This window comes from Pipra filicauda, unplaced genomic scaffold, assembly GCF_003945595.2.
Source record: "Pipra filicauda isolate LSUMZ 115617 unplaced genomic scaffold, ASM394559v2 scaffold130_size2058158_pilon, whole genome shotgun sequence".
NCBI lineage: Eukaryota > Metazoa > Chordata > Aves > Passeriformes > Pipridae > Pipra > Pipra filicauda.
In genome coordinates this window covers 1,874,915-1,891,764 of record NW_024103774.1, presented here as the reverse complement: position 1 = coordinate 1,891,764, position 16,850 = coordinate 1,874,915, and the positions used below count along the sequence as shown (strand labels likewise).

The 16,850-nt window shown below is 37.5% G+C and overlaps 1 protein-coding gene across 1 annotated transcript in view; it reads left to right on the top strand.

Moving 5' to 3' along the window:
- Positions 1 to 16,850, top strand: part of ABCA13 (ATP binding cassette subfamily A member 13) — a 161,419-nt gene that overhangs the window by 21,066 nt on the left and 123,503 nt on the right. Inside the window, exons 12-17 of the mRNA XM_027743247.2 lie at positions 160 to 236; positions 774 to 895; positions 3,484 to 3,678; positions 5,515 to 5,679; positions 13,450 to 13,627; positions 15,805 to 15,944. Coding sequence (XP_027599048.2) covers positions 160 to 236; positions 774 to 895; positions 3,484 to 3,678; positions 5,515 to 5,679; positions 13,450 to 13,627; positions 15,805 to 15,944 — 877 coding nt within the window. The remainder of the gene's footprint in view (positions 1 to 159; positions 237 to 773; positions 896 to 3,483; positions 3,679 to 5,514; positions 5,680 to 13,449; positions 13,628 to 15,804; positions 15,945 to 16,850) is intronic.

The following is a 16,850-nucleotide window of genomic DNA, read 5'->3' as shown; positions in this document are numbered from 1 at the left end:
TGTGAGAAGGTTTGTAGAGGTGCTAGTGTGTGCACATAGAGAATAATGTGACCTTTTTGCCTCATTTAGTGTCCGTTTCACTATTCATGTTAGTCTTCATGCATAGAAATACCAATGACTTTGTTCTGATAACTTGTGAAATTAAGCCTATCATTTCAGGTTGGCTGAAAATTTGGAGCTACAATTGTCAGAAAATCCAGCAGCTGCTCTTCTCAGCAATTTAAATCTTTTGAATGGTGGGTTCCAGTTTTCTTCACTTTTTTGTAAACTACTGTTATGTAATTTTGTAGGACAATAACTGTTTCTTTATTCTTCAAAATTCAAAGGTACACTGCCTATGTAGACCACTGACGTAATGCGATGTATTTTCATTGTACACATACACTCATACATGCACCTTGAGTTGGCACAGGACAGCATAGTACATTCAGCTAGAACATTTCCAGTAAGATGTAGGGATTAATTAGAAAGAAGAGAGGACTTAAATTAGTGTAAGGAGAAAACCAGAGTGGACTAAAAGCTGTTATACTAATTTCAGACATTTTTGTAGTACAGGGATGTGGGATAACAAGTGCTTTTGTAGAATAACGCAAACAGATGCAGAAGCCCTTTAAGTCTGCCAGAAGAGTGACCTTTAATTTGAAGTGAATTACATGATATGAAGTTTTTGTCCTTTATCACTGTTCACAGTAAATTGAATGAAAAGGATACAATCTGTGAGAAATCTAATCAAGCAGATTTGTACTTTTGGCACTATTTCCCTTTTCTTCCAGATGTGAAAGTCAAAGAGTATGTGCAGAATCTTACTCAGCTGAGGCTAGACATTGGTTCTTCTGTCAATATTTCAGAAGAAACTGTCAATACCATCTTGGAAGCCAGTGTCTCTCATTCAAAGGTAAAAGATAAAAAAAAGGTGTCAGATTAATAGGTCAACCTGTAGCCTGATGCGCCAGCTGAAACAAAACAAGCCATATTGTTTGTGTGGAATCTTATATTTTCACTTATAATTTCTATGTGGAATATCTATGTGAATTTTAGGACTTAAAAATAATAATGTGACGCATTAAGAGATCAATTTATATTAGCACTTGTCTTCTGGTCCAAATGGCAGTGCTTCATTACCTTCAGCAGTGTTTTACCCCCTTGTACTGATACAGAAATTGAGCTTTGCTGTCTTGGTATTGTAGAAAAGATGGGGATTTCTGAAGATATCATTTGGTATCTTACCATCTCTACTCCTTGCAGTAGGGGGTTGTCTTCTGCATTTTTTTTTTATTTCTTTGTGTGTTCCTCACTCTTCTTACACTATATTACCAGTATCTTACTTTACTTTCACTTTATCTGTTGTCTCTTGAGTATTGTAAGTTTTCTGAGTGTAAGACTTTGTGTTATCGTTGCTGTTTTCTGTGATCCCTGTGATCAGTAGAAATCATGAAAAATGCCACCTACTTAACAGATTCTCTCTCTGGTTAGTGTTTGCGTGACTGGTAAGAGTTGTGGGTGCATTTGGTGTAAACTCTTCAGGTCAATCAAGTAGCCACCGGGTGTCAGTGATGCTCCACTTGCAGAAACAGTCACAAGTCTTTTCATGAAAAGTGCAGCTATTAAAAAGGCAGTTCAGACCATCATAACTACTTATAGATGATTTGTTCTTCTGCTTCTCTGGCATTGTGACTGCCTTTATTGTTAGCTTGTTATTGTGATACCAGTAAATGATAATGAGAGAAGTCATCTGAAAGCAATTCAGTTAAATGGGATTCGGTGCACCTTTGATCCTTTGAAATAATAATGCTAATTGACTGAAATGTCAAATTACTTTCCATCCTTACTTTTTGCCAGTCATATAGAGCTTAGATATATGCACGTCTCACATTCACATATTTATATAGAATTTTTTTTTGCTTAAGTATTTAAATCCTCCCCCAGTCCAACTGGAGCATTAAAATGTCTGTGTTTCCTACTGATTATGCAAGCTGCACAAGTACTTTTTAAAGCCATAATTTAGGCATGCCTGTTATGTTTATGGTCTATATAGCCACTGTCTGATAGCCCTAATGATAGCTGCAGGCCCATTGTAGTCCTGTATTTCTGTGATTGTATACTGTACTGTGCTTGCCTCTGTAATGGTAAGAGTAAGCCTGAGAATTATTTCTGCTTATTGCATTTACCCGTAATTTGTGCCACGATATTGTATGCTGGCCATGCTCATTGACATATGATTAAGTGATTTGAAATAGCTCAACACCTATAAGCTGAAGACTATAAGCATTCATTTACTGACTATAAGAGTTTGGATTAGGTCTGGTACTCACAAAGCTGGAAGGAAGTTCAGAGAAACTTGCCCTAGTGAATAAAACCCAGAATGGGTTACAGCTGCACCGAAATGGTGATATTCATGTGGGGCACGAGGAAATAAATTTCAAATTGTGTCATGCTCAATTTTCCTTCACAGAAAGAAGTCCAGATCAGTATATTCATATACCATTCCTTGTATGCACACACAAAAAGTGAATATTTAAATATATAGGAAATCCTGTAGAATCACAAGGGCAAAATTCTGTTCTGGAAAAAAATTTGAAAAGTCAAATTATGAGTTGGAAAACAAAATATTTATAGGAATTAAAGAGTTAAATCGCATATCCTGACCAATTTTGGCTCCTAATTGGATTTTCTTGCAGATTCTCTCCCTTGCTGGGTACTGTTACCAGCAACAGATGCATTCAGTGGAGGCAGTAGGGGTGGGTTCTAGGCAGGACAATGGAGCCCTATATGTTGACTCTTATAGTCTCCTACAAAAACTTGTAAGTTTTCTGGGCTTGTCAAGATTGGGTAGCTAAGAACTCCTGAGATATCTGGACTACAAGCACTTGTCTTTTGATGCGACATTTTTGTAGGAAGAAACAAACCATCATTATCCAAGGTTTTACTCCAGTCTCACCTGAGGTCTGCTTAGTCATTTATTTGTCCCTTCACCCACTATGAAATGACATTTTAAAGGACTGTTTAAGTGAGAAATGTGAGCTGACTCAGAGTGAACACTGTGCCATATAGGCATCACCAAGTGTTAATCTTGTGTGTCCTTTGAAATAAGGAAGTACCACATTGTTTGATTTTAGTGATTCATAACACTTGGATTTTGATCTTTAGATGTTGCTGTAACAAAGGTGTATATCTGCTAGAAGGAGTGTGTTCAACATTGTAAATATGCCTGCTTATGGAATGAATGCTCATAGAATGAATGATCTATCTGTGAACAAATGAAAGTAAATCTTTATAAGAAATATATTTCATCTTTTTATATGTACGTAGAGTATAAAGTAAGAACACACCAATCTGATATAAAGCTGTATAGTGTATTATTTCAGGTCTGTTGGTGACTGCAAATAGTCATGTTACTGTGACAAAAATTTTCACCTTATTGACTATAAAAAAAGATGGTGCAGTTCAGGGAGAAAAAAATGTAATACACATACATTCTGATAGTTTTTTTACAGTGCCTTTGTGGTAGCTTTAACTAGAAGATGTGATGAAGAAGTACTTAGCCTGCTGCTAAAGCTGCCTGAAAACAGTAAAACTTCCCTGGTAGTGGAAGAATTATGTTCCTTACCAGCACTGGACTTGTATACCATGTTTGTGCTGATTATACAGAATTTAAACTTACGTCACATCATTTACAAGGTAAGATGGAAAAAACCCATTTGATTCCTATGTTTTTCTTCTGAAGGTGGTGTAAAGAACACAGGTAGATAGATTGATAATTCGATTATTTCTTCAGATGTTCTTTCTCTGTGGAATTAAACAGTGGACATATGGCGTTTTTTGTCTTCATTTAGCTCCACAGAACAAACACAGTTGAAGAATGGGGTTGATAGATGCTACTGCATTCCATTTCATGCTTCCTCAGAAAGATTATCGCTTGGGAGTTAGTTATGAAAGCTTTACAGAAAATATAGGAAGTCAAAGACATAGTTTTATTACTCTTTAGCAGAGTTTGCACTTCATGCAATTAGTCACTTCTTTATGTGTAAGTGTGGGAGACTGAGCTGGCATCATGGGAATTATAACCATAAAAGCTCAAATCACAAGAATGACAAAATTATTTTTAGGAAGAATTCACAGCACTAAGTATGCAAAACTCTGTAGCATGTCTGTATTATATGTAGATAATATGTAGAAGTGTAGATAATCTGCAATCTGGTGTGGGTATTCAGTGAGATAATGTTTTTACTTATAAGAGCAAAATTATTGAGTGTGATTTCTGATAGTTAAAAAACATTAATTTCAGTTATTATGGGGTAATTTATTGACAGAACATAAAGTGTTGTAAGTATGAATAGCTGAAATAAAGTTATAGCATCAGGAGAAAGAATATTTTGTTCTAAAGCCAGGTTATATTCTGGATGCTGCATGCTCGGTAAAACAGGTCAACTACAGACTTTTAAAATCAAGACCACTTCCCAGAATAGGTAAAGATACCAGAGATAAAAGGAAAGATTTCTACTTTCTGAATTATCTGCAAACCTAGAGGGAAAAAAAAAAGAAGAAAAGAAACCAGCGCTTATTCTGATGGGTATTTGTACTAAGCCCTATTGAAACAAGGAATTCCTAGCAAAGAATAAACAATGTTGTCAGCTCATCCTAAATTATAATGGAAGTTCTGCTAATTTGTTGGCTGAATAAGATTTTTCTACAGTTTCTCCTTCTTCTTTTTTTTAAACTGTGTAAAAGCAGGTGAAGGCTGAGATGAAAATTAGGCACAGACATTATAATAGCAAGTCCAATAAAGGTGCATAAAGTAATCAGAAGACGCAACTGAAAGCATGTGATGAGATGATAGTATTTTTAGTATTTTGCATAGACAGGTAACAATGAATTGTTTTGTGCTAAATAAACCTCAAAAGCAAAGGGAATAGAGAGAAAATCCATAATGCCAAAATTTGCATGATGGAAACAGCAAACAGCCAATTGAACTTAGGTCAAGTACGGAATGAAGTGCATGCAATCATTTTGGGTATGAAAAATGCAAAGGCAGGAGAAGTGCGAAATGAAAGTTAGTTGCTTTAGGAGTCATATTACACAATAAAAGTGGTTACTAGACTTAATTTAACTTACAAATTATTTTTGAACCATTAAATTCCTGCATTGGACATCTTTAACCTGGTAAGAGAAAAGTTCTCATTTACACTGAATTCCAAGGGGACAGAATGTTGCAGATCCCATTAGCATCTTGGGTTGGAGAGCTCTCTTCAGCCTGGCAAGTGTAAACATGTTCTCTGAATTTTAATTCATGATTTGTCATAGGCCACTTCTAACATTACCAGGGAACTTTTCTTCAGCTTAATTTGAGAGTGACTGGGGAGTTATAATAAAAGGAGTTTCGTTAAACATGGTTTGTAGGAATATTATATAGTCAGTTTTAGAAAAAAGGTAAATAATTTTGAATGTTTCATTGAAAGGTTAAAATTTGTTCCTAACGGGAATTTATGGTTGTGATTTTTTTCCTTCTTGTCCAAGATCCAGATACCACCTGAGATAGGCAATGTGCTAAATATGCTACTGGATGTGGTTTCTAGTATCAGCTCACTTCTTGATAAAGTCCACCATGTCATGGAAAAGCTTCCAGTGTTCCTCCAAGGAATTAAAAATATTGGTGTGCTTGACATCTCTGCACTGCAGCAGGTATGTGTATGATTTCAATATACCAAATTAATTCCCATTATGAGGTGCTTACTTAGGGATATATGCTTAGTAAGGAGGCACACTAATAGAAATGGTATCCTAGAAAGTTGGGAACTTAGAGAAGAGAGTCCACAGACCCTAGGAAGATTCACTTGGTCTCTTTCAAGCACTCTGGTAATTCTGAGACTATTGATGTGTTGTTTCTGTCATCTCTTTTTCTGTTAACTTATGAGATCATAGGCTAAGTTACTACAGTGTTGGTCTACCGATTAACAACACTGTATTATCTGTGATTTGGAGATAGCCACGCCTTTTCTGCTAATGCTGTATTTTTTTTATGAGGAGACCATTATAAGTTTATAAGAAATAACTTTGCTTTTTTAAAGGATAAGATTTTAAGATAGCACGTGCAGTTCTTTTATTTGCCATGTGTTTCTGTTTGAGTCATGTGAGGGGTTTGTGTGATAGTTCTGCTCAACATTCAAAAAAAGGGACATGAGGTGTGAGTGAGGATATTTTCTTTGTCTCTGCTTTTAAGGGCAGTTGCTGTATGCACACCTACACAGCTAGCAAAGTGGTGAGCCTAGTATTAAATAAATCAGAAAAAGGATTTCTATTTCTAAGCAGGTTCCATAGGAAGACCTGCTGACCCCTATGACATTACCTTATGGGTTTACTATCCTGTGTGGAAACTTGAAGATTGAATCTGGTTCTAAAATTGCAAACCTCTAAAAGATCCCTCAGTGGTAAACCAAGCAATCTTGTTTATTACTACAGTACAGAGTAAACACTGCCTTAAGGACTATTTTCCTTAGTGATATGAATCTTTTTGAAGATCTTCTAATCTGTGTGATAGAGACATGTTGAAAAATGTTTTTCTAGTGCATATTAGTTTTAGTTTTGAGCCTCTCTTTCTGGGGCAACTCTTTGGCTGTTACACTGAATGGCGACTTTCATCGGATCTTTTCTGCTTTCCTGAAACTAGTTCTGTTTGTGTCAGACTTTCTTTCCAACAAATGAAATATTCCTTTTAGACTGAAATTCCAAAGTTGCTTATTTGATAGAAGAATGTTCTCAAAAGGTTTTAAAAAAATTTGCAAAGAAACAAATGGAACAGCAGAGGGCCATCTACTCACAGTTGTAAACTTTGCTTCATGGCCATCCCCACTATCCTGTAATATACCATAGATTTAACCTTGGAATTTTTGTCTGGTTTTAGATCTTACCTTTTTTGATCACTCTTTTTGACAAAATCTTTATTTTGTAACATCTTGTTAAATCCCTTTGTCTTGAGAAATTGCTGGTTTTTTTGGTTGTTGAGGTTGTTTGGTTGTTGTTTAATAATTTGTTGAGGATTAAAATAATCAGTGTCTATTTCTTTTACTAATAAATTAGATGTTTGATTTCAAGGGCTCTTCTGTCTCTGTAATTTTTTTTTCCTTTTTTGGACTAGTAAAAGTTGTTTAGGTATCCTTTCTTTTTCAGATTTTACTGGATTTTTTTCTACTTTCCAGTAATACTATTAATTATTTTTTGCCTCTTTTCTATGGTGGCCAAACTTGTGCCACTGTGTTCTACTAAAGTGCAGATATTGCTTATACACTTCCCTCCTTAAATGTTTTCTTCTATTTCCAAAGAGTCCATCTTTCCAGATTTTTGTTTCATGATAACAAAGACCAAAGTAGTTCAGTGACCTAGAAAGATTACCAAATAAAGAATGTGTTTTTAAAGTAAAAATATGTCAACCTTCAGCACAGAGCAAGACAGATTGACAATTTTGAAGTTAGTTTAAAAAAATTAGTTACTTCTGTAGTAAAAGATATAATAAAGTGATTGTCAGTTATGCATGTGGATTCCTGTCTGAAAGAAAAAACAAAAATGAAGAAATAACTTTAATATATATGTGAAATATGAAGTTGAATTGATATTTTACACATGGTCTAATAAAAATGATGTAAAAACGTTCTATCTGCCAGTCAGTAGTAATTGGAATATGGAGCCAAATTCTACTGTTAACAACCTTGAGTGAATGGATAACTCCCTGAGGAAAAACACTGATGATTTCAATCATGATTTTTGCTTTTTTATTTACTGTTTCAAATTATTCACTTATATTTCCATGCCTAATTTTTGTGATGCTTGTCACTCATGTCAACAAGCTGGAGGGGACTTCTTGAATTGCTGAATGCTGTCAGTTGTGAGAGGTGGCCTCACTCTGTAATCCTTCCACTAACATGAATATATTCTCTGTTTAACCTATCATTGCTGAGAAGTCTGGACTTCAGCAAAGCCTTTGACACCACCTCCAATAGCATTCTCCTGGAAAAGCTGGCAGCCCACAGCTTGGACAGGGGCACTCTCTGCTGGGTTAAGAACTGGTTGGAGGGCCGGGCCCAGAGAGTGGTGGTGAACGGTGCTGCATCCAGTTGGTGGCCGGTCACTAGTGGTGTCCCCCAGGATCAGTGTGGGGCCCAGTTCTATTTAATCTATATTGATGGTTTAGATTAAGGGATTGAGTCTACCATTAGCAAATTTGCAGATGACACTAAGTTGGGGGAGAGTGTTGATCAGCTGGAAGGGCTCTGCAGAGGGACCTGGACAGGGACAACTGGAGAGTTGGGCTGATTCCAACAGGATAAAGTTCAACAAGGCCACAACAACCCCCTGCAGCGCTACAGGCTGGGGGCAGAGTAGCTGGAGAGCAATCAGGCAGAAAGGCATCTGGGAGTTTGGATTGACAGGAAGCTGAATATGAGCCAGCAGTGTGCCCAGGTGGCCAAGAAGGCCAATGGCATCCTGGCCTGGATCAGGAACAGTGTGGCCAGCAGGACCAGGGAAGTGATTCTTCCCTTGTACTCAGTGCTGGTGAGGCCACACCTGGAGTACTGTGTCCAGTTCTGGGCCCCTCAGTTCAGGAAGGATATTGAGGTGCTGGAACAGGTCCAGAGAAGAGCAATGATGTTGGTCAAGGGACTCGAGCACAAGTCCTATGAGGAGAGGCTGAGGGAGCTGGGGTTGTTCAGCCTGGAGAAGAGGAGGCTCAGGGGAGACCTCATCACTCTCTACAACTCCCTGAATGGAGGTTGTAGCCAGGTGGGGGTTGGTCTCTTCTCCCAGGCAACTATCAGTAAGACAAGAGGGCATGGTCTTAAGCTGTGCCAGGGCAGGTTTAGGTTGGATATTAGGAAGAAATTCTTTACAGAGAGGGTAATTAGGCAATGGAATGGGCTGCCCAGGGAGGTGGTGGGTGGTAGTGGATCAAGAATTGGACTTGATGATCTCAGAGGTCTTTTCCAACCCAGCTGATTCTATGATTCTATGATTCTCTTGAGGTTATAAATGTATAAGATTCTGACTTAAGTTTATTCATTGCTAGTGTGTTTATTCTTGTGTCAAAAATGTTCTGTAGTATTTTTAACTTCTCTGACTTGCCCATATGTTTGTGGAAGGCCTGTCACAGTACTTTTCTGTTTTGATAGGTTAAATAGACTTATTTTAGTATTTGTTTTGTTTGTTTTAGTTTTTTTCTTTTATTACAGGCTCTCAGTTGTCTCAGACAAACTAGCATCATTTCTTCATGCTGGGTTAAGGCTAAACTTGACTATTTGGAAGAAGTAATGTATACAGTGTTTGAGGGGAATTATGACTGATGACTCTTGTAGTTCTACTCGTTCATGTCTATACCTACTAAAATGACTTTCCTAATCTTGCATTCCACTTTTTCATGACTTCAGGTGATAACTAATGTTTTGCACTGGTAATCTTTGTATGCAATTTACCTTAAATTAATAATTGGTTTCTTGCTGCATTGCAATCTGATCTCTCCTGAAATGCCTTCTGGTATTAAATGATAGGCAGTAATTTTTTTTCTTTCAGGGCTAAATAACTTATCACAGCGGACCCATTTTGGGTCTCACAGGAATAACACTAATAACTTCTCTGTGATCCAGTGTTTTATTTCCTGTTACCAGGCTTTCTGCAATACCTTTTTAGCACCACTTTTTACCCACCCTATAGCTATTGCATTAATGCTGATTAATATTTTTTAGAACAAGAATATTAATTGATATTAGAGATAGCATATGTCTTTTTGGGGGGAAAAGGACCTGGCCTCCCATATAAATATGCTGTGTTGGTCAGGAGTGATAATTTGAGAATGTGTTAAATTCTACTCCTTAAATACTGTTTGTCTTTAATGATCTTCACTTTAAAACTTAGTGCATATCTTGCCCTGTTGAACATCAGAATCAGATATCCATTATTTCCCAGAGCATTATGCCACTCCTTCCTGAGTATAAATGATTTTTCTACTTTTCAAATAGTGCCATCTAAATTTGATAAGCTTCTGAAAAACCGTTTAATCAAATCATCAATTTTGCTGTTTAACTTGTGATTCTGCCAATTTCAGGACAATAAAGACTTTGTTCTCTTTATGTTTTTTCCCAGAATTAAGAATATCTATTTGTAGTGGTTTGAACCTTGTTTTCCCCAGAGGCTAAGAGAAGTGGTAGACCCCAAGGGGTGGAAACCCCTGGAAGTTTTGAAGTTCTGCCCAATGGACGCTCCTGCAGAAATGTAAACATACCACAACCAGACCGGAAAAGATGAGTTGTAGTTTTGGTTGTAGAAGAGGTGGCCATGTTGTAGAGCCACGAGGAAGGGGCTCTGAGCCCCTTGGGCCCTCTGGGGCCTCCCAGCCCCTGGCTGGGGCTACAGGGACCTGGAACAGCATAAAGCTGGGCTAGGTGCCTGTAGTTATGCCGGGAGATGTTTTCTCCATGGGCGCAGAGCAGCAGCCGACGCTGACCAGAGAAACGGTGACAGAGAGCCAGAGATAAGGACCTGAACTGGAGGAGCAGCAGAAGCAACATGCAGCACCGCAGAGAAGACTCCTGGAAGGAGAGTCGAGGAAAGGAGAGCCAGCAGCCTGAGAGCTACAGAGTTCTTGGGGGTAAGACCGTACCACACTCCCCCAAAACTCCCTTGAGACCCCTCTTGGAGAAGAGGGACATGGACTCCTATTTTAGAGAGCAGTTTTGGACATGCAGCACCGGAGAGAGAGAGAAGCTGAGAAGCTCAGAGCGTCCCGGAGCTGGATCGGGATGGCCAGATGAAATGCAGGGGGAGTTGACCTTGGCTCCCCCCCCTCACACTGCTGCCACGGTGGCAGCCTGAGAGACAGGGCACAGAGGCCCTGCAAGAGATACCAGACTGTCACGAAGACCCCCCTGTGTCTTCGTGATATGACGTGGTGAAACGACCTTGTCTGGGGTTACGAAGCCCACGGAAGACCCCTCGGTTGTGAGGCGATGGGGCCGAGAGAGAGGCTTGGATACCTCCCTCGTGGATGCTGGCAGAAAAGCCAGCCACAGCTGCTGCATGCATGAGAAGAAACCTGCTGCCTTAGAAGATGCTGCTGTTCAGAGACTGGAAGGGATCTGTCCTTCTTTCCCTCCTGGACTTTTATTTGGAGGGGAAAAGAGATCTGATCCATTGTAAATATAAATGTCATGGTAGAGATAGTCTGTGATCATGTGTATAATGTGATATGGTATTTATTTGTACAGTCATTGTAATATATTTCCCTTTTCCCCACTTTGAGTCTGGTGTGTTTTGTCTGGAAAAACCCATCTCACGTTAGGTTGAGATGTGGGAGGGGGAATGGAGCTAGGGAATTGGATTTTGAGACTATCTCAAACCATGACACTATTTGTCTGCATTTGATTCCTTTAGTCCTTCTGATTCATCAAATTTTGAATTATCTTCAACCTCCTCGTAGTTTTCCAGGAAAATTGTATTAGTTTTTCCCTTTTTAATGTAATGCTTCTGAATGTATTTTCGTTTTATGTGCAAACTGTAGCCCAATTTGACTTTCAGGTTCTTTTGTTGCATAGCTGATATTTGTATTCCATATGAATTTGTTTTTATTCATAATATTTTTTTAGGTATATGGCTGTTTAGTTAGTTCAGAAGCCTCTGTTCTATGAGGTTTTTGCCTCCATTTGACAATCCAGTTCCAGATACCTTTTGATCTTCAATACTAGCTTTCCTCTTCCATGAATTTGTTAGAGTGACTTGCTTGTCAGTAGGAACCAGTAGGAAGCTGGTTGTTTGGATTCATCAGTCTTGATTGCAGTCCTACTTTATGTAGTTTAAAGTAGAACAACTGGATCAAAGATAACTTTTTTTGGTGAACATCCATTCCATATAGTTCTCCTATTTCTTCAAAGCCAAATTTTAGGAAACATATCTTTCTGAGTCAGTGGATATTTAGCTGAAAGACAGTAAGTAGATTCAGCCTGTTAGTGGCAGCTTACTGCATAAATATTCATTATTTGAATTCCAAGTCATTTTGATTGGAACTGGAATTAATTAGCAAGTTTGTGCTCTTTGACTGAAATAAGCCTCATTTATCCCTCTAGCTCAAATAATCACTAATAAACATTCAAAACCACTTTTATACAGCATTGTGCATAAAGTTTATTTCTCCAGTGAAATCCATGCCAGCAGATTCATTCAAGGGCTGTAGATGATGGTTTTATGAAATCTGGATGCCATTTATTTACTATGCTCTGTGCTGAAATTGTGTGCTAAAAGTAAGATTTTGGGAGCAGCTAACTCTAAGTTTCAAACAACACTTACTAATATTCCTCCAGGATTACTAAAGAAGCACCTGGCACTTCAGTAAATGCATTGATCAGGATAAACTGTTTCTAACGGCTCAATCTCTAAACTGTCTGTGATTAAATCTTTATGTAAAGTGCTGTACTACTTTGAAAATTGACTCTTCTGTTTAAAAAAATCCAATGATAAAATGCTAATTTATTTCAGTGTTGAATGTGTGTGTTTGACATATCACAATGTTTTTTCTGTTTGCCAGTTATGGAGTCTTCAAATGATGTCTGATAGTCTAGTTATGTCTTTCCTGACACGCATCTGCAAAAATAATGGGTATGAGGTGAGCCAGTGCACCCCTCAGTTATACTCTAGCAGCATGCTGCCTTGCAGTTGTATCCTCTTAGAACTGTGTGCCTGTACAGCCTTCCACAGATACCAGTTAAAACTGAGCACATTACTTGAAAAGTGAAGCTGCACAGAGGATGAGGCTGTTGATATTTTTTTTTTTTTTAATGTGGTGAATGATGGTGCTTAAGCCATAAGAGCAGTCAGATTGCTCTCTTTCCTCATTAGATGTATGCTAGTTATGAGCAAATGGCAATAATAAATGCTGGTATGACTCAAGATGTGCAAAAACTAGAAGCACATGTAACAAGTTAAAAGATGTACTTGAAAAATAGGCTTTTAGGGCATGTGCGCTTGAATACTTTTTTTTCTTCTTAGCAACTGTCTTCACTGCAAACATTCATTGCAAAATGGATTTGGTTGTTTCTGCTGCCTTAGCGACACAGGAGTAATCTGCCAGAAGAGCACACTCTGTGAAAACTAACAATGGAATCAGGGTATCTGTAGCCCAGTTGTCTTGATATTTTCATTCCTTTTCTGCCTAACTGATATATAGAATTTTTCAAAGTTTAATGTATTACTGTCTTTCATTGAGTATCCTGATAATTAAAACTACTTTACCTTTCACCATGATAAAGGTGATCAGAAGAACAGAAGAGCACAGCAGGTCCTCATTCTTAAAAGCAGTTTCAACAGCCTAATTTTGTCAATCTCCTTGGGTGCCAATATTGACAGAACACCAGAGCTACTCCCTGAAGCTACTAAAAGCTAGTTTGATACATTTGTATTTCTGTTCATTTGTTCTAGTTTTTGCAAGGTGGGCAGTTCAGAAGTTCAGCTGTTGGATCCCTGGAGTCTGTAATCAAGGCAGTCTGTAAAGAAGAATCTTCATTTTTCAGCAATGCAAACCTGTTCATTGACATGCCCAGAGACATGGGACTCTTGGAAGACTATATGGCAAAATATGGCATTCCTGAAGATTCAAGTAAGAAAAAATATGAATCACAAGTTGCAGTATGCACTCAGAGTTTAGAGAAGTTTTTCCCTCTTAAACAGAAATATTTATATACCAGCTGACATCTTAGTTGACACTGTCATCTTGAACACAAGGCATTGATCAATAGAAGTTTTATGGCTATGAGATAATTGTGGATGAGACAAAAATGATTCTGGTTGTTTTCTATCTTTGCAAATAATAAATAGGAATATTCCTGTCTTTGAGACATATTTATTACAATTTTTAAAGCAGTTGTTATTAAAAATATGTCTTTGAGATACAAGACTGAGAATGCATTACTCCTTGCTTCTCCTCTGTGAACGCAAACTCTCTATGCAGTAAAATATGCAAACCTTCTGGATAAAATGAGTTTTTTAGTAGCTGATATTTCTATTCTCTTTGTCAAGTGCTCAGAAAAATCTCTTGGCTCTTAAGTAATTTCACCTTTGCTCTCTTTCCTGAGTACACATTTGACTTACCCTGATTAATTTTAATATTGTTAATAACCTTGTTAGTGCCTCAGTGACTCTGTGCAAGAGAAGAATACAGTGACAGAGTGTCACTAGGGAAGATTCTGTTGTCTGTTGGTTTCTACAGCTAGAAATTGCCCCTGGCTGGGCTGGGACCCTTGGGAGGTAGTCAGAGCTCTGCCCTGGCCTTCTCACTTATGTGTGTGGGATATAGTGGTAAGAAAGCAGCTCTGCTTTTTTTTCCTCTCTGAAGAATGAATTTAGCAGGATGGCTGATTAGACAGACTGTTTAGAGCTTAGTCTCTTTCAAAGCTCTGTAGGTCAGAAGCACTGTTTCTTGATGATATTTTTTTCGCAAGGTGTCACAGCTCTGGAGTGTTGCGAGACCTTTTATCATAGGACCCTGAAATATCTTTAAAACATCAGTTAGTTTCAGCTTCCTATAAGTGAATTAATACTGTTGCCTATATTTTGCAAATTTGCAAATGAGGCAATGGAAAATGAAAATTAAAAAAAAATTGAGGCCACAGAAATTTGATTCATACTCCTCCACAGTGATTAACTTGTATGTGTTTCGTGTATACCACACACTTCCTAATGACTTCCTGAAAATGACAGCAAACTCATATCGGCAAATCTTTTGTGCCTTTAGCATATTGATGTTTCTGACTGGCCAACTTGCAGTCTCTTAATCCTTTGCTGTTATTTAGCAATGACTGTGTTTACTAATGATTGTTTCATTCAAGAAAGTAAAAATTTGGGCAAAGAACTGACTGTTCCTAATCTAACATTTCTGACACTTCTTTCTTTAACTTTTGTCAGGAGTTTAAAAGTTTTTGGCCTAGTTTTTTATTATGTAGAATGATTTGTCTTCCTTGAGGAGTTAATGACATTATTTATTTATTTATTCATAGTACTAGAAAAGACACATTTCTAAATCCACTCATAATAAATAATAAAACCCTCAAAACACATGAACTGGGCATAAAAATCTAAATGCTTCTCATAGAAAACTCCTTGCCTTTACATGAGTATGAATGCAGTGGTGGATCTTGGAAACTATTCCTTACATCCTAGTTTTGAAGGATGTATTGATAGCCCCATGTGATGTAGGAATATGTCTTTTTAATTAAGGAATGGAAAAGTGAATTGATAGATTTTTCAAATCAAGAAGTTAAGTGTCATGAGAATTTTTTTCTGATCTTTTTGGTAGGTTCTTCTGATATTATACAAATAGAAAAATCTGTATTTGTGAAGGAATTTTTGTATTCCTACTTCTTTCTTATGTAGGAATACAGAGCTGCAGAACAACGAAGGTTGTGGAGGGGGGTTCCCTCTGCATTCATTTTGTGGGAAGAGGTTTTGCATATGTCCTTCTGCTCTAAATGCACTAATGTAACTTGTAGTATAGATAGGGTTCACAGGTTGCTTTTCACAAATGTGAGGAGCTCTTTGGATTCTGATTATTTTTTTCATATTTAGCATTCAGAGTTCTGCATCCTCAACACTATCATAGACTGTGGTTAAACAATTTCTATTCAGAGACCTATACTGATTGCTTAGTGGCAGTTGAATAGTGTTTAGCATGGTGCTGTGGCAGACTCAAAATATGACTCTAGCTTTTGTTTGAATAAAAAAAAACCACAGGCACCTGTGTTGTCTGTCTTAAATGCAAGTTTGTCTTTCTTTTCCCAGCTCCTTTTTGCTTGAAGCTTTATCAAGAGATTTTGCAGTCTCCTAATGGGGCTTTACTATGGACTTTCCTGAAACCTTTGTTACATGGGAAGTTACTATACAATTCAAATATCAACATGATTGACCTGGTGATAGAGAAGGTGAGTATCAAAAAATCCTACCATTTCTGTTTATTGATTTTTGTCTTTGTAATTCATTTTAAAGGTCCGGTTCTTTCAGGGTAGGTAGTTGCAGTCGTATAATTGCCCTTCAGAAAATTAGATCCACCTTGCCCCCTGAGGTCTCACCTGTTTCCCACTTTAAGCTTAATGCTTCCCTTAACTTTTATTCTACTTGTTATAGTGGTTTCACCTCAGTGTGAAAAGCAGAATTTTTTTCAAAGTCCTTTAAACCTTGTATAGAAAGGTTAAAAAGAACACATTAGGAGAACTGTCATGTGAATCATGCTGAATCAAGGTGTAGGATTCATGTATTCTAAAGCAGATTTTGCCTTCAACATTTTCTTGTGAAAATGCCCCAGGAACAAAAGCCTGTTCTGAGGGAGTCACTGAGCTGCATTTCTAAACAAAACCCCAAGATACCTACAGTGCATCCTTCCTGATTATATTTCTAACACCAGTAGCATGAATGACCAGTCGTAGCTGAGGTGCTGTATGTGTGGATGCTGATGAGTTGGTATCATTCAACAGTTTTATTGTCTCTGCAGTTCTGGTATGGTCGGTGCTCTGTCTGGAGCGTGATTATTGATAATAACATGTTTCTTCATAACTAGCTTAGAAGCATCTCTGTAAAAGAAAGGTTGACTTTTTTAAGTATGCGTTAGATTTCTGTGCAAATTTTGCATTGACCTTCCAAAGATATGATTTTTATCCTGCAATATTAGTTTTTCAAAAACAGCAATTTGTCTTAATTTAAAATCTGGAAAAAAATAATTGCTGTTTTTAAGTGATGACTTTAAATGTGATGGTAACTATATTCTCCGTAAATGGACAACTTTGTGGTATTCTGAGTTGTGCTTTAAAAAGATAATAAAAAATCTAAGTCAA